Source organism: Copidosoma floridanum, unplaced genomic scaffold (genome assembly GCF_036245765.1).
Source record: "Copidosoma floridanum isolate Cflo_tuat_1 unplaced genomic scaffold, Cflo_Japanese_pri ptg000021l, whole genome shotgun sequence".
NCBI lineage: Eukaryota > Metazoa > Arthropoda > Insecta > Hymenoptera > Encyrtidae > Copidosoma > Copidosoma floridanum.
The window spans coordinates 29,041,855-29,062,026 of NW_028321898.1; the positions used below are offsets into that span (position 1 = coordinate 29,041,855).

The window sequence follows — 20,172 nt, forward strand, 5'->3', positions numbered from 1 at the left end:
TCAACCTTAATTTTTTTTTATACGAATAGAAAGATGGGAATTCAAAGAATATAATTCAATTTTATTAACCTCGGTTGGGTTATTTATAATTTTAACATTGAGGCCACTGGAGCCACCTTAAATTGTAAACAAGTTGATCAAACGACTGTTGGATTAATTTTATCTGTGATGAAGATGGTAACCACCAATATAGTTTTCTCTATCACTTACCTTGATAATTGTGGTTGTTAATTTTTATTATCAATTAAAGAACCCTCCAATCATCTAATAGAGCTGTATGGGCTCTAAAAAGTAGAAAAATCTAGAAATCTAGAAATGTAGGCAGAAACTCGAGAAAAGGGGTGAGGGGCTAATGGGTATGCCGTGGCAAAAGGAGAAGGGAGAGCCAAGATATATCATCGAGAGTCTGGCTGCTTGCTTTTTTAGTGTGACCTAGTGTTTTGCCTCGTCAAAAAGGATAGTGCATACGTACTTGTAGCACGGATAGGATGAAAGGACCATTTGTACATCGAAAACGTTTTTAACGGATAAGACGGATGGTTTTTGCATTTGGTAGTCGAAGGTCAATAAAAATTTGGTAAATCGATCAATTGTTTGATACAAAAATAGACTTTTCTTAATAAAAACCATTGTACCACCTTAAGTCAGGTCAAAGTACATTACTGCCTTGTGCAGGTATGCTACATTCATTTTGAATCATCATGTTTTACAGAAATTATTGACGATTATATTTTAGTAAACAATAACAATATTTACAGAATTTTTATTATTGTAATTGTCTTAAATTATAAAAAAACTTTTTAGATAATATATTGCTTTGTTATTTCTTTATTAGGAATTATTTTTTCACTTCAACAATGACATTGTGCTGATATAAATCTGTATTTACAAATTATTTGCCAATAAACGCTAATAAAAAAGAAAATAATTATCGCATGTGGTATTCACTATATTCAAATATTACTGTTTCAATAACAACTGAAATTCAATCAATACTAAATGTGGAAATAAATTAATACGAACATATTTCTTGCGATGGTACCCACTGACATGATAAATACCATACCATACGTTTCATAATTTTGTATAGCGTGGAGCTTTCGTCATTTCCAGTAGTTTCTATGATAATGTTTGATTTCTCAGTGGTTGGACCGTCTTGTCCCGTGGAAGTTAATAGTGAAGTGCTTTTGTTATTTATACTGGTGTCTGTTATAACGTTTGATTTCTGGATTTTTACGCTATCTGGTTCCATAGTTTTGTACAGCATTGAGCTTTCGTCATTTCCAGTGATCTCTGAGATAACTTTTGATCCCTGGATTCTCGTGTTGGCTTTTACTGGTGTATAAAATAAGGTTCAGGCTCCTATGATAATTTTATGTATAAAGCACTTTATAAAAACAATTCAACTAACCAACTAACCTTGATTTATAATTTCTGACGATGCATCATCTGTATAGTCTTGTGTGGTACTTATAATAGTTGGATCTCCTATGTATGCTTCATTGTTTATTATTCCGTTGATCCAATCTACATAAAACGAGATCTGAGTGAAAACTCCCTGATCTTTGTTAGTGATTCCAATAAGCACCGTCTTATTGTCATGTTTTTGAACTAAAGGTAAGCTGTATCTACTCTGTAAGTCAACAAAATTTGTCAATCATATCTTTAACCAAGTTTTGGTAAAGTATATTTATTTTTAATACTCACTAATGGGCTGGTACCATATTCTGTATCAGAGGCTAGACAAGATAGTGATTCAGGTGGTTCTTCATTGTTGTAACCGTACTTTTTCGTACAAGAATTGTCGTTTAAAACACTAACCCCCATGAATTGCAGTGGCTTCTCAGCTGTAGTTCCATAAGCGGGTGAGCGAGTCAGAAAACTTTTTATATTCTTATCAATGATTTCCTTGAAATTGGGAAGACTTACGACATTTACTGAATTGTCGAGCTTTAGTTCTTTTTCTAATTTCAAGATAGCTATATAATTCTTTACACGAAGAGAGTCACTGGAATTTTTTTTAGTTATGTAAACTTACAGTCTAAGACGTCGCAAATTATAGATATTAGTAAATGCCTTACTCTTTCAAGTATTTGTCTGCAAAGATTTGACTGACGGTAACTGAAGTAAAGTTAAACGGATCTTCCTCAACAACGTATCTATATTTTTGCAATACACATTCAGCACTTGTTACAACATAATTACTTCTAATAAGGGCACCATGACATTCAAACTTCAATGCATAAATTCCTTTAATTCTCATAACGTTCATGACGAACGGAAAGTCTTTCCTTATAGTATTCTTCCAACTCTCAGACTTGGCAGCTTATTTAAGAAAAATTTAGTTTTGTTAGTGTTTTTTTTTTTTTTTTTTATCACCACATTAAAATAATGTTAGTTTAAGATTAAGAAAATTCAGTGGTTTTGATAATATGCTAAGAAAGTTTTGCATGCTAATTTTTAAAAACAGTATGTGGAACATGTACGTGCACGTGATTCTTATTTTATTTGTCTGACAACGTTAACAATCGGAAAAAATCATATGCTGTTGCACTATGGCCCAAGTATGTACATCGTTTTGATATTTGTACTCACGGAACATAAAAGGTAAAAAAAAGACTGACCTTGAATCAACAGTAGCACAGAAAAAAATTTTAAGACGACCATCGTGGCAGGAGAACTAAACGAAAATGATTTTTTTTTCGTAGCTGTTAGTGTTTTTTTAAGTAGGTATTAGTAAAAAAATGTATGAATAGTATAGCTCTATTATAGATGTGTGTACTTCCTCAAATAAAATTTCATTAAGATAAGATTTATTAGTGTGATTTCACATGCGTGGTGTATACGTGCACGCGACTTAGACTATACACTGAAAAAAATTTAGTAACATCGTTCGAAAAAATCGAATCCCCCACTGTAGTAGCCAAAAGTTAATGACTTTCAAGATATTAAGTGAGCTCAACGCTAATTGGAATCTCTGACGTGCAACTTTAAAATACAGCGCTGTTAACCACAAACTGAATGATTTCAATTATTCAAGAATTCATTCATTTATAGCGATAATTTTTTTCCTCCTTTCGGGCGGAAAGTGAGGGCCGAAAGTACTTTCAGTGCCTATTTCACGGGCGGAAAGTGGAACCTCCCGCCCTAGGGCGGAAAGTACATTCCTGCCCTAGGGCGGAAAGTACATTCCCGCCCGCAAATAAGAAAAATTAGTAAATTTTGTAGTTGGTGCTGTACATTATCAATATGTTATATGCGACATCTATCAAATATCTTTCTTTATACATCTTCAAAACAAGACTTGATTATTTTATGAAATTCTATTATAAGTATATTTTGTATATAATTTCTTAAGAAAAAATATAATATTACAATAAGGGAGTATTATATCTCTGATTGCCATTTTTTGATACTCATACTCTCATTCCACCAAGTTTTTTTTTTTTCGGGAGATTAGATTAATTTAATTTATTTTTTTTTTTTCGGGAAATGGTTGTAAATTTTTTTTAATCGAACGATCAATTGATTTTTTGGACGAGGGGGGGGGCTTTGCCCCCCCTACCCCCCACCGGGGGCTCCGCCCCCTGGGCCCCCGCCGGGGGCTTTGCCCCCTGGTCCCCCACCAGGGGCTGCCGCCCCTGGACCCCGCACAACCTTTGATGCGAACTTTCGTTTATTAACAATTAACTCTTACTTATTTTTAAAAATTCCCTACCTTACCAACTACTTTTTTAGACTTATTATTTTATAAAAATAAAATCATACTCAATTTTAAATAATTGATGCAAAATACGAGTTACCGTTCTTCTTCATGACATCTCAATCAATAAACATAGTTTTATATATACAACACAATTTATAAATAGGGAAGTTCACTAATATCTACACTGCAGTCAAGATATTCTAGCATACCAGCTTTAAGTTTTTGTTCGTACTCAACTATTCTAGTCAATACACTATTCGAAACACCTCCGTTATTTTTTAACAGAGGTTGCAATATCTTAGAATTCACCGTAAATATTTTTCATTTTTAATCCTGTAGTTAAATTTCTATTGAAGTGATCATTAACCAGACAAAATACGTTCTCACTTTGCGCCCTTAAGGAGAAAAATAGGATACGCGACTCGGGCGGAGGCCTTCCCGCCCTTGAGCGCACTTTCCGCCCTTCGAGTACTTTCGGCCCTCGGGCGGAAAGTACTCGGCGGGCGGAAAGTGCGCCCGCGGGCGGGAAGAAGCACTTTCCGCCCTAGTGGCGTAATATACTATAAATTGTAAACAAGTTGTTCTAACATTTTCGTGAATTAATGTATTATCAAATTAAAATTCGTAGCTTCCAGGATCAGAAGTATGGCATGAACAAATTTTCCTACCTTTGGGAATTTTCGTGACCTTTGTTGCGCCCTTTTGGACGTACGTTGCGCCCTTCTTATGAAATGGCATTTGCACTTAATGCCATTTCATAAATAAATAATCTTCAAAAAAAGAAAGCTATATGCTATCGTACGTAACATTAAATAAGAATTTTGAGGTTTCATGGGAACGTAAAAAAACACAGAGAACGGTGCTCTCAGCCGAAAGCAAGTGTTCAATAATCAACGTTTGCAATATTACTTAACAAGGGTAAAATAAAGTGCAAAGTTTTTTTTATGATACAGGTTTCAGGCAGTTATATTTTAATGTAGTCCATATTGAAATGATTGTGACTACTTGTGTAATTTAGTCTTACGTATCAAAGATCGATACATTCACAAGATATTGGAATACATCAAAAGAATGCAGGTCTTCTTTTCTTTGTCCACATTGTCCATCAAACGGAAAAACTCGTGGCCATGCACACACAGGTATCTACATGAGCATAGAGTATTGACTATTAAGTCTTGCTTCATTTCTCAATTAGTGATTTTTTAATGACGTCTTAGTTGAAAATTTCATGAATTTCATAATTAAAATGTATTGACGTTTTTATCACAATAGATATCATAGGATGGACAAGATAAACATTCAAAAACCAGTAAAAATAATTAACACGATAAAAATACACATATAACTCTGACTATCTAGCATTACTTGAGCATCGACGAAAATAGCTTAATTATCCATACATTCAACATATTACTGATGACTAAAATATTTTTAATATTATAAAAAGCACAGCCAAATTTTTCGGTTGATCCAACCAATTATAACTTGTTATTGCCAAATAATTTTTCAGCTGATAAAACAATAGTTTGGCTATTCTTACCAAATAAATGCTCTGTAAAATGATTTAACTATTCAACTATTTTTAAATATGTTTTGTAGTCATTCCAAATAGTTTTTGGTTTTATTTATAGTTGAGTAAAGAGACGTATACAATTTTCTCATACTTTTGTATGATATACATATTTAATTGAAATAAACATAATAAAAATAAACTTACCCGTTTGTATGAGATAGTTTCTGATTTTCCACGGTTGTTCTTCTATTTACTCAAAATTATATGATTGGAGTCTTACCATCGTAAAAAAAAAAAAAAGCCCAACGTCAACATCCGTGAACTTTTTTTCAACACAGTCAATAACCATTACTGCGTTGGCGCCACCGAATTCCACTCGCAAGTACACAAAGAGTGGAAAGAGACAGAAAGAGGGGGGGGGGAGTAGTAGCCATTTTGCCATGCCAAATGGGTCAGGGTAGAATTGGTGCCCGAAAATCCGACTACAACCGCGTTGATGGTGGACAAAACAGCAAGAAACACCGGAGCCATAAACACGCGAGAACAGAGGAGCAATTCGAAGATCGATGCGTTCGAAGATTTTATTGGATTTCAGATGTCTCTCGAGTGCCTTGAGACGATTTTAACGAGATCGCGCGTGGGTTTCGTTTTTGTTTGTCGACTGTACTGCGATGAAATTTTCCAAAGTTGGTCTCGAGTACGCGTTGTTGTGAATTTTATTTATATTCATGACGTCGAATAGTTTGCATGTTTTCCGGTAATTAATTATCAGCTTGCACGTAATTCGACGGATTTGCTTAGTTGTCCATTACCAAAATTTACAGATGATTATTCGTAAATCGTATACCATGCAAACACAGCTATAAAAGCACACCAAATAATTTTGCCAACAACCAATAATATTCATTCAATCAAATATCACACGCTCGATTTCAATATAAAGTTACACCACAAGTAACATCCTAATTGAAATTTCGCAAAACGCGTCGACGCAAAAATTCCCTGCCGCGCATACATCGCCTCTAATTGCGCCCGTTAAATTTTCCCTCCCCCCACCCATCGTAAGCTGCCCCTGCCACTTTTTACCCCATCTCGCGCACCAAGCTCGTAACGGTCGGTTGTTTACCGCGCGTTTAATTAAAATTTACCACCCCACGATGAATGGTCTCAACGCATCCGTTTTTCATTATTCCTATATGCGCCTCCTGCTGCCCTTTTGACGATGTGGAACGTTCCGATCTCACCTCCAGGTATGAACAACAATACGAACATCAACAGCAACAACGTAAGTATCCCCGGACGTCCCTGTCACTCCCAAGCGCATATGGTAATGACGCTCTAACGAGCTTTCCCGATAACGAGATGGAGCTCGGCGGAGACGGCATTGCGTCTGCAACGTTACGTGACACTTTCAACGCGGCAAAGCGTGCAAAATTGCGCAACACACGGCCCTCTCGGAATCCCCTTCGGTTCCCCTCAAACGAAATTGCGCAACGCGACTCTGTGCCACTGATGGGTGTCGACAACACCATACACTCTCTACACACTGATCGAACCATTGTGTTGGCTGGCAATTATCGAAGGGGGGTTGGGTTACCCAACGAGAACGTGGTGGTAGGACAATTGTGTTTCAGGGGTTTCTGAAGATCCTCGCGCTCAACCTTGTGTACATATACTCGCTATGGACCGAAACAAGCCAGTTTGCACATCACGTAAAGTAAACTTCATCCCAGGCATACGATGTAAAACTTTGAGCTTCGAGCGTGACGCATACCCTGTACGTAAGTCGCCCGCTGAGATGCATCTCTCTCGCGCTCGCGCACACTCGCGGTTCTGCACTTACGTGATGTATCTACGGAGCGTGCCTGTGCGTCGTGACTCAACTACGTTAGCGGGGGTGGAGAGCCCGGTCTGACTCGAAATTACTCCATGTTGCGTATGAGAGGTGCCGCGACCGTGTGACGAACGCAAGGTTTGATTGGACGTATTTTTTGGCGCTCCGGTGGACACGTGGGGATTTTCAATCGAGCTCTGCAGGTTTCGAGAGCTTGCGGTGCTTGAATCGTCGAATCAAATGAAAAAAAAAGAAAAAAAAAAAAAAAAAAAAAAAAAGGCAAGGGAAACAAAAGAAAGGAATAATCGAAGGGGGCCACTCGACGTGTGGACTTGTACGTAACTCTCGTTGCACAAGCGCATACGTGATAGAAACTGCGTAGGTATAGCAAGCCGGGAATATATGCGCGCATCTAGACCGCGACCTATTCTTCCTCGGGATGGTTGTTGTCGGTGGCTCGCTTGGTTCTTCGGGGCCAACCAGCCGTGGGAGCCGACCGACCGGAAACACGGTGTAATCGAGCAGTGGCGCCAGGCCTGTGCAGGGGCGAACGTGAGTGCTCTCCGTTGCGTGTCGGTGAACTTCTCCTCTTTCCTTTTTCATTGTAGATCCCACTTGTTTGTTCCCCTTTTTTTTTTTTTTTTTTTTTTTTCATAACGGGGAAATAATGAATGTGTAGGCTGGTGCTCGTGGATGGATTTTTGCGCGCGATTCTACGTCCAATAGAAAATATCACTTTCGTGTCGCGAACGGGCAGAATAAGGGAGGACTGCGAATCAGTCGTGGCGAAACTTGGCTGGAAAGGGGGAGAGACTTGGCTTTCCCGGCAGCGATGCGGAACTCGGTTGGCAGTGGTCAAGGTGCTACGAGAGGCTCTTAACCGCACAAATATAATCATGCCATACAGCGAATAATACAAGTTTTCAAAATAAACAAAAGTTTGGCACTCTACAACCCATTGGGACGATTGTTTTGGATGATGATTGATCGGTCGAGTAGAGCTGATGAAGTAATGGTCAATACGTTTATTTTATTGTTTTCAAGACGTGTGATGCATTTTATGCTACTACTACGTGATTCAAAAACATTTTTTTTTAAAACACACTCGTACGCGCTCACATCATAGGAAGAAATAGGAAAAACTGATATTTCCTCGGGAGAGAGAGCTTGTGCTACACGTGCCCAGGGCTATTGTTCCACATGCTCGGGCACGATGCCGAATTTCCGAGCACCAGTTGGAGGGTACTGGTACACAGAGCAGTTGCCAGAAAACAACACGAAAATCGAACCACTGCCCCTATGTATAGGTATATGCAAGGATCTGAGCCTAGAGACGCACACAAATTGTAAAATAAAACGTTGAGAGTAATCAAAACCCTCGGAAACGATCAAACTTTCTCTCGCTAAAAACTACTCGCCGTAGGCGTCGCATCGCCGTTTAAGATGACGCAGAGATCCAAGATTCATTAAACGTTGCTTTGCAGGGCTTGCCTCTCTCTGTGTGTGTGTGTGTGTGTGTGTGTGTGTGTGTGTGTGTGTGTGTGTGTGCATGGCAAAGCGAAGCAGACGCGAAACTTCCTGGGCGAACTCGCTTGAGCGCGAAAACGGGTTACCAAGATTTCACTCCAGCGCTTCGGCTGGGGTGTGCAGAGGTGGGGTGGAGGGGCTCTTTGCCGCTGTCGTGTCCTCCCTGGTGCTTGTATTTGGAGCGCAAAGGTATAATGTTTGTTTTTTAATGGTGCGAAGTGGGGTGTTTGCGTTTATCGCTAATACAGTGATTTTTAAAGGGTTACTTTTTATTTGTTTGGAAAACATGAAAACACAAAGTAATTTTCACTCACCAAAGTGTCTCCGACTGGCGCATCCTCCACTGCTTAAGGACCTTTTTGATGTTTTCATCTCTCGATTGCTTACACATATGATCGGAAAAAAATTCGAACGTATTCTGTATAATTCATGCAAATAAATGACTCTTCTTAAAAGCTAAAAGTTAAAAGCTCGCGAACCTTATCTCCCCATACCCTCGCCATAGGCAGCTGAGCGTCCATTCTGAGGATTCTGATGGGGTAGTCGATTACTTTTTAGTCACTGTGTACGATTGTGTGATTGTAGATTGTTGGAGAAAAAAAAAAAGCACACTTGATGTGATTTTCAACTGACCAAGTAAAACAAGGTAGCGTGTCACCTGGCAATGAGCAGCTTTGTGATTCATGAGTAATGAAAAAGTCAAGATCCATCGTGGGCATTTGCGCCGAATTGACATTAAAACGCGACCAGCTCGTGTTTACCGTTAATAAAATACAAACTAGCACTAATCGGGGACAGATAATCTCGACCCGCCTCTGAAAATTTCAACACGCAGGTTGTTTCATTTCCCTTCTACTCGACCGGGAAAGGGGGGGGGGAAAGGTCAGTAGGTTTTTTCGCAGCACCGCCCGAAACTGCGGTAATCACCTGTAAACTACACTCGTTGGCCGCTGCTCGATGGCGACAGCTGTACACAACCCGGAAACTCGATAGCAGCAGCTACTCTGGCTGCAAATTTCGAGTCCAGCTGCTGACAACTGCCCCCCTTTTTTCTACCCTAACTGTTTTTTTAATTTTTTTATTTTTATTTTTATTTTTTTTATACAATGTAACAAGTTTTTAATTGTAAGGATATACTCATGCCAAAAACTGGAATTGAATCATGACTATTAAACTCAGAGGACTAAATTCTAAATTGGACAGGACACGGGGTGAAACTGGGTTCCAATATGGAAATTGAAAATGAAAGTTTGATGAAAGGATTTGGCCCTCGCGTTGTCTTTTCCTTGAATTTACACGAAAATCGATGGGATCGTGTTACGTAATTTACGAAACAATAAGACAAAGCCCCACGCCTCGGTTAGCACGTACAAAGAGGGTCTCGGCGCGTTCATTAGTCCCGTGAAGGTTAAAGGTTGTACACTTCCGAGAAACGCGTAAGAAGGATGTGAGGTACACGAGCTGCAACGTATAAGCTGCACGTGCATTGTTGCCGCACAATATGCTCTCCCGTCGTCCTGTGTATAGAGCTCGACGCAAGGGACTCGAGTGATCATGATGCATTAACGTAAAACGACATTTTTTTATCGCATTCCTCATTGTTGGGTAAAAGTTGATGATTGGATCAAAAAACGTCTTGAAGATTTTTTACTTTTTTTAATTCGAAATTCATCGAAAGAAACTTGAACCAATGGCAAGAAAACTAGCAGGGGCACGGCTATTTATAGCTATTCGGATGTAACGTCACTCTTAATTTCCCCCGCCCCCAATACTTACTCTTTCCTTGGATAAGTTAAAAAGAATTCTACTAGCTACTTTTAGAGAAAAGAAAATTTTCTCTAGCTTCGAAGCATAATTCATGAGTATTCTTTTCCTCTCTCGGGAACTCCTCTTTCCCTCCCGTAGTGCCAAAGTTCTCGCGAACTGCTACCAATCACGTATGTATACGAATATACGTCACGTGCGAGCCAAGGGAGTTTACTCGCGAAATGATTTTTTGATGCCAGTGCGCATGAATTGTTGTTAGCATGCCTGTATAACTCTCGTTGTTTCGTCGACATGCGTAAGTGATGTTTGAAATGCATTTATCCTTCCGCGCGCATAAAGTTTTGGTTTCCATGAATGAACGACCGTCAAAGAAATGCACACTCTCAATTCATAATGGAAATAAAAAGAGCGAGCACATCAGTCCCTCCCATACGAGTAACCAAAAAATTTTCTAATGCAACAGTCAAACTTGATGAAAAAAAAAGGTCGTTCGAGCGGAAAAAGAGATTGACTAACACTTGAAAATTGTTTTGTTCCAGCAGCCGAGGAGCTTGGTCTGGGCAACACACTACCGACCACGCCTACGGAGCTCAAGCACTACCCGAAGCTGTGCGAGACGCGCCGCAAGTTTCCCGTCCTCTACCGCGTCGAGTTTCAGGTAAGCTTCTTTTAGTGCGCTTTTTCTTTCCTTCACCGCCTCTTTCTCGTTGTGCACGTGCTGGTACATGGCACGTGCAGAGCGCATAGGCTGTTAGCAGGACGCGGGATTTATGGCGAAACGATTTTTATGCCACGGGTATAGTTCGCTACTGTTTTTATGGCCGATTCTTTGGGGTTGGGGCTCGTGAATGAATTGCCGGGTAACTAACGGGTTTCTCTTTTTTTTCTTTTTTTTTTTTTTTTGCTGTCACTCTTCCACACATCAAAGGGCTTTTTGAAGAGTTTCGCCGTTAAGTTTTGCTGCTGTGTTTTTTTACTTTACGACGCAGCTTTTTATATTTCAGAAAAAGTTCTGATGTGGTATTTTTTCCCCTTTTTTTTCTTGAAATAAGTTTCTTTTCATTACATTTTGAGTTATAGGGTAATGTAAAGGAAAGCAATAAAGTTTCCTTAGAAAATAGACCCCTAGAATTCAAACAATTTATTCCGTTAAGTAACTCGTGGGGGTCTTCCGTTTGAAGTGATTCAGGTAAGGAATCTTGTTAAATTCCAAAAGGAAGCAAGATTAATGTAAAATCGGTCGTAAGAAACAGCTTGAAATCGAGCATAATCGCTGTAATACAATTTATTTGAATCTCGGCTTTTCGCGCAAAATTAATTTTCCGAGTTCTCTATTGAATCGTGAAATGGTATACAGAATCGATTGTGGGGGAGGGAGGTCATATTGTTCCGAAGTGGGAAATAAAAATTTGACAATAGAGCAAAGGACGTAACAAAGTGAAGGGATTTATCTGAAAATGGAACCAGGCCACTTTCGCTTTTTAAAACAGTTGTTAAATAACCGTGCACTAGGAAGCAAGATTGTCGGAAAGAGTAATCATGAGTTTGTTTGGTAAATGAAAAAATAAGCGATAAAGTAAATTAACGCAGATACTGAGAAAACACTTTTCGGCTTTTCTCTAGAATAAATTATACAGGCGGGCTCATTTATCCTCTCTCACGGCAGCGTTGCTCAAGACAGCTCTGATTCAGCAGGAAATTACTCATTCGTTCCAACGATTGATAAAATGAATCGACGAGCTAAACGAAACTATTTACAAAAGAATATCGAAACACGAGGATTATGTGTGAATGATGGTTGGCAGCCTCGGCGATCGGCTTTTTTCCTCTCGCATGCAAATTTTAAACGGGATGCTCATTAAAACAGGCGAGTGAAAGACCAAGACCTGTCACTGGCTCTCTTTTGAAAAAAGTTGTTTGCCACTGCAAAAAGTTGCGAAGCGAGCTTCAAAGCGCTGGCGCTGGAGTTCGAAACAAAATTTTCACAAAGCTATTGGGTGACCTCGCGTGGAGATTTTTATTTATTTTTTTTTTTTTTATTTCTCTCTGTAACTTTCACGCGTGGATGAATTCATATTACTTTGATACTCGATCTTTGTCCGAAGCGTATCGAATCTCAATGGATAACAAACAAGGTGCCCGAGCTCGTATAGTAATTTATTTTCTTCGATCATTGTTATTGATAAATGTGGTAACACTCAGAGTTAAGCAGAAATAAATTTAACACGTTACTCAGTAGTTAAAAGCTGAAAAAAATTTTGATAACCTTAATTTTCTTAACAATGGCTGATTGAAAATAAAATCAAAACGAGCTCTGTACACTTTTTTTTACGTGTTTTCAACTTCGCTAAAAAAAAGTGGCGGTGGCAGTACCTGAGTAAAATTTTCTCAATCATTGGAAAAAAAAATTATTTGTCAAAATTCCCAACGTGATATCAACTTTTTAATTTTTTTACAAAACCATACAATGGATGATTTTTCGATGGAATTGCTCGTGTACTCATATCGAGAAAACCCATGTAACGGAGAGAGAGAGTGATATTGGCTTTCACGAGAGCGTACACGTGAGTAAACAAAGCATGGAACCTCGTATTCAAAGGGACCACTGTTTTAGCTCCTCGTACCTCTCACTGCTGCTGCTTACATAAACCACGAGTACTTCCGTGCGAAGGCAGAGATTTCAAGGGAGACGCATTTAAAATCAAAATTTGTACGCTTGACAAGAAAAAAAAGGGTCCTACACGTGATCGCCACGTTTATCAACTCCCTTTTGCCTATCCATGTACATCATGTGCACACCCACTTCATTGTTACCGCGTATACACGAGCGGGTAATCATCGCGGAGCTCAGCAGCTCAGAGGGTACCGCAACACGCCAAACACGAGTGCGCACACACAAACGCGCTATAACCGTAAGCGGTGCCGCAGCCACTGAGGCTTGTATTTGCTCGCCTGCTCGAACTGGATTACACGAGGTATAGCCGTGCACGTGGACGAAAAGCGAGTTGCGTGTCTAATAGGCGGGTTTTTGCGCGTCAAGAGTACGGATAAGCGGGGTATATGGACTTTTACCCCACTCCCTCTATTATTTTTGTGGGCACAAAATTTAACGGTAAAGGAGGGTGATTTTTTTGATTTTATTATCCTTTTTGCGAGGGGAGATGATGGCTAATTGGTCTCAGGCACGCGGTTGGCTTGTTGTGGACTCACTTTTACGGTGAGCTTTTATCGGGGGCTACTTCAGGGGTAAGCACTCACCGTTGTTCCTGTATTTTTTTTTGTATTGCTTTTTCATTTTACGGTCGCTTTGAGATTATCTGGTGACATTTTTGATAATGTTGAGTTATAGTCGATCCGTAGACTAGCTCATTTACTTTTTGACATAAAAAATGTACCACAGTTTAGTGTTCTTCGCTAGACCAGCTATCAACTGTTCTCCTCCAGCATAAAAGCGTTAGTACATATTATCCCAGGACCTCACAATTAACCCCCAATGCCAGCATTGAAATTCCCGATTCCCAAAGCCAACTGCATTAGCATTTCGATTCATCGGTATTTTCAAGTTCCCGCGCGTGGATTCGACTGTATCAGCAGTGGCGGAGTAGAGGACAAAGTGACGTCTCTCGAAGGGTAGACGGACAGACAGCCAAGACACTCGAGACAGAGTAATTTCGCGCGACACCAAGGAAACGGAGATCAAGGAAGATAAATAAAAGAAACCTGGGACGGAGGGTGGAGAAATAGGGAGGGAGGGTTGCGAAGAGCGATCGATTTCTCGTTAAATGGAAACTCTTGTTGCGCTATTCCAGGCACGGAAAATGCCATTCTTGACCCTTTTACGCTGCAATGGAGGAATAGTGTGCGTATATGTGCAGGGAGGAAAAGAAGATAGCGAAAAACTCGATGTTTCTTTACTCTTTTTTTTTTTCCATTTTATTGATGCAAGGAACGCGGAAGATGCAATAACAGATTGCAGCATGCAGGCGTCGCTCGCTTTTACAATCTTTTATATATGTAGTCATACGGAACCTACTGCAACACAGGAATAAATTATTGATTTTTATGGAACTCAAGCAAGGGCTATTCAACGTGTGAATAGAAATAAAAGTTCCAAAAGGTATCACCATTTTAAAGGTAAAAGAAACTTAACATGGGTCGAGAAAGAAGTTTTCTTACAATTTAGAATTGGACGTGATACAGAAAATTTATTGTCACCTTGTCCCACCATAAATAGAGGTAGTACCTACCCTGATAAAACTTCTAGTCGAGATAGTATCGTTTCCTACCAAGTCACACATTTCACGTGTACTTGGACCAACTTGTAAAATAAACTGCTTAAACCCGACGCTGATCTCCAGCATCTCAGTTGCTATAATTAATTTATGCACGCAATAATTTCTTTACCACCCAAATATCTTGTGTCAGGAAAAAGTTTTGAAAAAACTTTTTATCCGCTTGTACCAGCTATCAAGCTATAAAATGTCCTTCTACCATATTATTTACCTACGTCCTGTTATGTTACGTTGAAGGAATAAAGTCCAAAAAGACAGCGGAAGATGCATTTTTACGAGTCGATAAGTAGCTTTCTTTCTAAAACAACACTCAACTTTTACTTTCAAAATAGAAATATCAAGAATATTCGAGGGTCATAAATTTTTATGCAACATAATAGTCATTACTTTCAACTAATACAAAATTCAGTAGTATAAGACAATATTACATCAGCCCCAACGTCTAGAAACGCGATAAGATATTTAATTTAACTTGTTTGAGAATTGGAATACTGTAACAAAGTAAAGCGTAACCTGCTAAATTCACACGTGTCTAGTAGTGCAGGACTATATGAAGTCAGACATCACACCTTACAAGACGTCGTAGGAGATTTACTTAAAACCGTCATCCTTGCGAATCGTTGATTTTTTTACTTAAAATATTATAACTAAACATAAATTAATTCTAATAAATATTAGTTACAGTAGTATAAACCAATATTTTGTCAGACATAACTACATAAAAAATGTGATAGGCTCTCTACTTTGACTTTGTATCTGCGAGGATCAATATAATTATTTATTTTCCTTTTTTTTTTTTTCTTATGCAATATGTTGCTTAAGAAAAACTTGATATTAATATACAACACAGTAGTATAGGACAGTACTACGTCATGAAAAATCATAAAAGAACATGATCTTTACTTTAAGTCATTTTTTTGTTTCTTACATTTAGCGCATCACGATTAGAAGCAATAGGTAAATTACACAAATACAAATACACAAATGATGATTAAGTAGTACTAGACAATGTTACGTCAGACATGAGCCCAGATATAATTTATTGAGATATTTACTTTGACTCAGTACTTCTAAGATCATCTATTTTCGTGCAAACTTATGCCCAAGCTCGCTTACATTTAATACACAATACAGTAGTATAGGAGAATTTTACATCAGACATCAATCATTAGAAACTGCAAGATCCTTACTTGGGCTTACAAAATAAGAAATAAGGTATTGTTTCCTTCACTTCGCCATCTGATTTAACGTGGGTAACGTCACATTCGTTGCTTTTCAACTATACTTACCCTGCAAAGACTGTATACACCTTTTATACAGTAAACATATTCCTCGAATGGTGGAACCATTTTCTTAAGACGAAAGAAAACAAAAGTAGTCCATACAATGTCGTGTGGATATGTAACATATGCAAAAAGCTCGTACTCTTGGAAAGAAAATTTACGAGGCGCGACACTGGTACTATTGCCACGATTCATCGAGCCCTCAATCGACTTCTTTTCTGGTACCTTTCGTTTTTTCTTTCCTATGTATTAATCTTTTCGAGCTCTACGACTTTTGGGATATCCTTGTACATTGTACTTATTCTTGTACTGCAAGTATGAAAAACGGAAATCACGTTTTCATCGGAGCAGAAGCTTAATTTTCATCTTTTTTTTTTTTTTTTTTTAATGCTATAAAAAAATCTTTTCTCGCATTTCCCTTAACACTGCTGATCTACAAAAGTGTACCTTGCGTTAAAAAAAAAAAAAAAAAAAAAAAAAAAAAAGAAAACCTAAGAAACAAGTATTACAAAAAAAATCTTCAACCAGCACGAAGTGGGTAGCCCCCGAATTCGTCAAGGCCTTTATTTCACGTAACGCGTGCGTTAAGTGTCGATTAAGCCAACTCGAATAGCCCTCGGCGCCCCTTCACCCCCGACTATTATCTTAAGTACCTCCTCGAGCCGTATAATCTCCCGCACTGAAAGCAAAAAAAAAGAGAAAAAATCCTACAGCAAGCACTTGGTGACGGGAATTTTTATTTTTCCCGACCATATCCCATTCCGAGAGTACGTTTATCCCGTCAAGCCAGCCGTATTTCAACTAATCTTATTTTTTCCCCTTTTTCATTCACCTACGTATACGGCGCTTATTTCTCTCCCTCCCCTTTTATTGTTTGCTCGTGCCATATCGAAGTTTACTCCCTGCGTTTCCTCTTCCTTTCCCTCGCTTTCTCCTAATTGTTCTCTTTTTACGGACTCACTCTCGGCTATTTATTATCCTTCCTCTACTTCTTCGGAGCTGCAGAACACGTGATCGATGCGCCAAGGCGGAACGGAGAAATTTATTTGTTTGGCTCTTCATCTCTTTCCGAAATGAAATATACAACGTCACTGTAGATGTTGCCAGAGTTTCTTTCGAGACAAAAGTTCGTAGAATTTCGATGTACCAAAAAAATATGATTTGTCATGATTTTTTAAGTGCTAGCACCATTACCAATACAGTTGCCAAGTCTCGAAAAAGTTGTGAAAAAAGAGTTCATCCCCATAGATTGTAGTAGAAATAAAATGTAGCTGAGTATCGTCAATCTACCCCTGATATATAGGTACTTCAAAATTTATCTATTGAGGCTTCGATCGAACTTACAAATACAAATATGTTAGGTACAAGTGGTAAACGGTACATAACGCGATCGCATCCCTACGCAAACTCCATCCGAGATCCCTTTCAGGCAAAGGAGCGACATCCCGTGATGTGTACTATATACAACTACCACGCAAAGTGATTCTCTTTGATTTCGAACTCGAACGCAAACGCAGATCCGAAACCAACTCAGCTGTTTACAGGGGCGTTGATTGCTCGCTTTAACGAGGCTTTTGTTGTGCGCGACGCTTGAGCGTGCAATTAATCGGTACGAGTGTCGAACGCGAATAGAGTCTCGAAACGTTTCGCAGCACTTCGGGTGGGTAGATTTATGGACGTACGGAGAGACTTTGAGGCTATTTTCAAGAGGTTCACAAACACATTGCAAATTTCGAAGCCAAGAAGGTGTTTTTGAGATTGGTACGATATTTTAAAACTGAAGGGAGTCAAGTTATGTCGTAAGGAAAAGTGTGGTCATTTTTATTGAAAGTTTAGGCGAGGGATTATTTTTCTGGAGGATAATAAGACTTTTAAGTAGAAAAGTTCGAGTTTGGTCAGACGTGAGAGTAAAAGGTTATTTTTGTCTTTATTTTGATTTTACGTATAGTCCATCTAAACCGTTATTCTGAGCTACGAATTGTTGGTAGAAAATTGAGGCGAGTGAGTATTTTTCCAAGAGGTAGAGGGGAAAATTTCAAGCAGAAAGCCCACTGAGTTTGGTGAGGCATAAAAAACTATTTTTTTAACTTTATTGTTTTCACTCATGACCTTTCCCAACTGAGATTATTTTAGCGACGAACTGTTCACTGAAAGTTTAGATAAAGGAGTATTTTTCCCGAGGGATACAATTTTCAAGTAGAAAAGTCCGAATTAGGTCAGACATTGGCGCAGAAGGGATTTCATTTCACTTTGTTCAATTTCAAATGCTTCATGGCAGAAAGTTTAAACAAACACTGTGCGTGAGCTAAAAAAACATCACATTAAGCAAAAATATTCATATTACTAGGAACCCTCGGGATAAAAAACGATATCTGCATCACCCAGCTTTTCACCCACGATAAGCCGAACGTGCACGCATACACGCAAACTCTTTCAGCTGCCTGAGTGCTTAGCTATTCTCAACGCGTCCGACGCGTCTTATTTTCCATATGTCAAGCTACCCCTTAAAAGTAGCCTTCTTTCACTCCCCTATTTTCATCCATCGCGCGTCACTCTCCCTGTCTCAAAAAAAAAAAAAAAAAAAAAAAAATACACTATCTTCCAAGTAGGTCTCTTTATCTCTTATTTTCTCCCGTGACCTTGTTCTTTCGCAATATGGTGGATACACGGGACTCGCGCACGTAGCCATAGTGACTGAGCTTTTCCGGCTTCTCTTTGTGCGAGATTCGCACGAATGAAAAGGGAAAAAAGGTACGTGATAGTGGGTACGTATGTACAGGGGAACTGTTTGCCTTCGCACGGCTGCCGTCGGAAATATATGGCGCGAAATAAACATGCGATATTGTGCGCTCGGAGCGAAATGTAAATTTTCAACGCATGTTGCTTGTACGGTGCGTGGAGGAGGAGACGATTTTTGACTTCCTCGCGGAGGAAACTTTGTTGGAATTGAGTTTTCCTAAAAACGTGTTTTATGGCGCAAAAAATTAGAAATACGTCTTCATGTGTGTGTTACGTTTACTGATTTTAATGGTTTGGAGTTATTAACTTTTACTTTTGTTTAAAACTATATTTTACGTGCCAAAAAACTGTTACTTTAGTTAATATTCAACGAACGGAGAGAGAAAAGTACAGTAAGCTTGAAAAATCCCATCAGCAATTTCGTGCGGAAACGATGTAGTATTTTTTACACGCGTAAACGAGACACCGTTTTAGCTGCAGCGCGAAACCTGACTCAAGCTCGTGAATTCAGCAATGGTTATGGTGACTCAACACTTTGCTCCTATAAAAGAAAGAAAGCATTAAACAGGAAGTACGGGCAAAAAAGAAACAAATACGAGATATTACGTGACGATCGTCACCGCGTCGAAATGGCACACAAATAATTATGGTAGATACCAGAAAAAAGAAGCGCTGCAAAGATAAAATTATTGAAAATATAAGGGCGTTTTATCGAAAAAGCAACGGTGAACTTTCTGATCTCTGATTGCTGTTATGGACGTTTGACCGGTTTCAAACTGTATTGTGGAGATTTCAGCACTGCACGTATTTTTATTTTTTTTAGTGTTGGACGTAATTGTATTTAATTCATGAATTACTGAGTTCACGTAATATATGAACGAAATAAAAAGCCTTTTATTAAAAATCATGAATAAAATCACCTCTGTTTTATATTTCAATAGCATCGTCACTATTGAAGTCTCATATACGAAATTGTAAAAAATATACTAGACATTTTTACTAGGCAAGCTATTTTTTTATGTCAATTTTTTATTAGTTTGACATACAAGAATTTTTTAACTGATAAGCAAGTTAGGTAGATCAGCGAAAATATTTACTAGTTCGATATAAAAAAAAATAACTCAGATATAGCCAAGTGCCACTAAGTGATTTGTGCTTAGCTAACATTTTTTTTTTACTAAAGCTACGCTATGAAACAACGGTATAGTATTCCAATAAATTTTGCTAAACCCTAAAAAACAGGAATGTAATTTGAAGTAACGTTAAAAAGTAATGATACAGCGTCGTGTACCCATGATAAATTTTACCGTGTCGTCGCTCACAGTCTCTACACGCGCTGAAAATAAAGAGAAAATTTAGGAAAAAGTTGCGTACACGTGCGACTAAATGAGCAGGCCAATTAAAGTAAAGCACGCGGGTGGCGAGAGAAGTAGATGCAAATTAGCGTGGCTGAAATATTATTCGCGTGTACGAAGCATGAGAGAATCGGGTGGTCGCAAGGATCCCGCAGC

At 38.8% G+C, this 20,172-nt stretch overlaps 1 protein-coding gene across 1 annotated transcript in view; it reads left to right on the forward strand.

The window, feature by feature from the left end:
- Positions 1–20,172, forward strand: part of Ptp36E (protein tyrosine phosphatase 36E) — a 101,291-nt gene that overhangs the window by 71,730 nt on the left and 9,389 nt on the right. Inside the window, exon 3 of the mRNA XM_089594450.1 lies at positions 10,887–11,005. Coding sequence (XP_089450576.1) covers positions 10,887–11,005 — 119 coding nt within the window. The remainder of the gene's footprint in view (positions 1–10,886; positions 11,006–20,172) is intronic.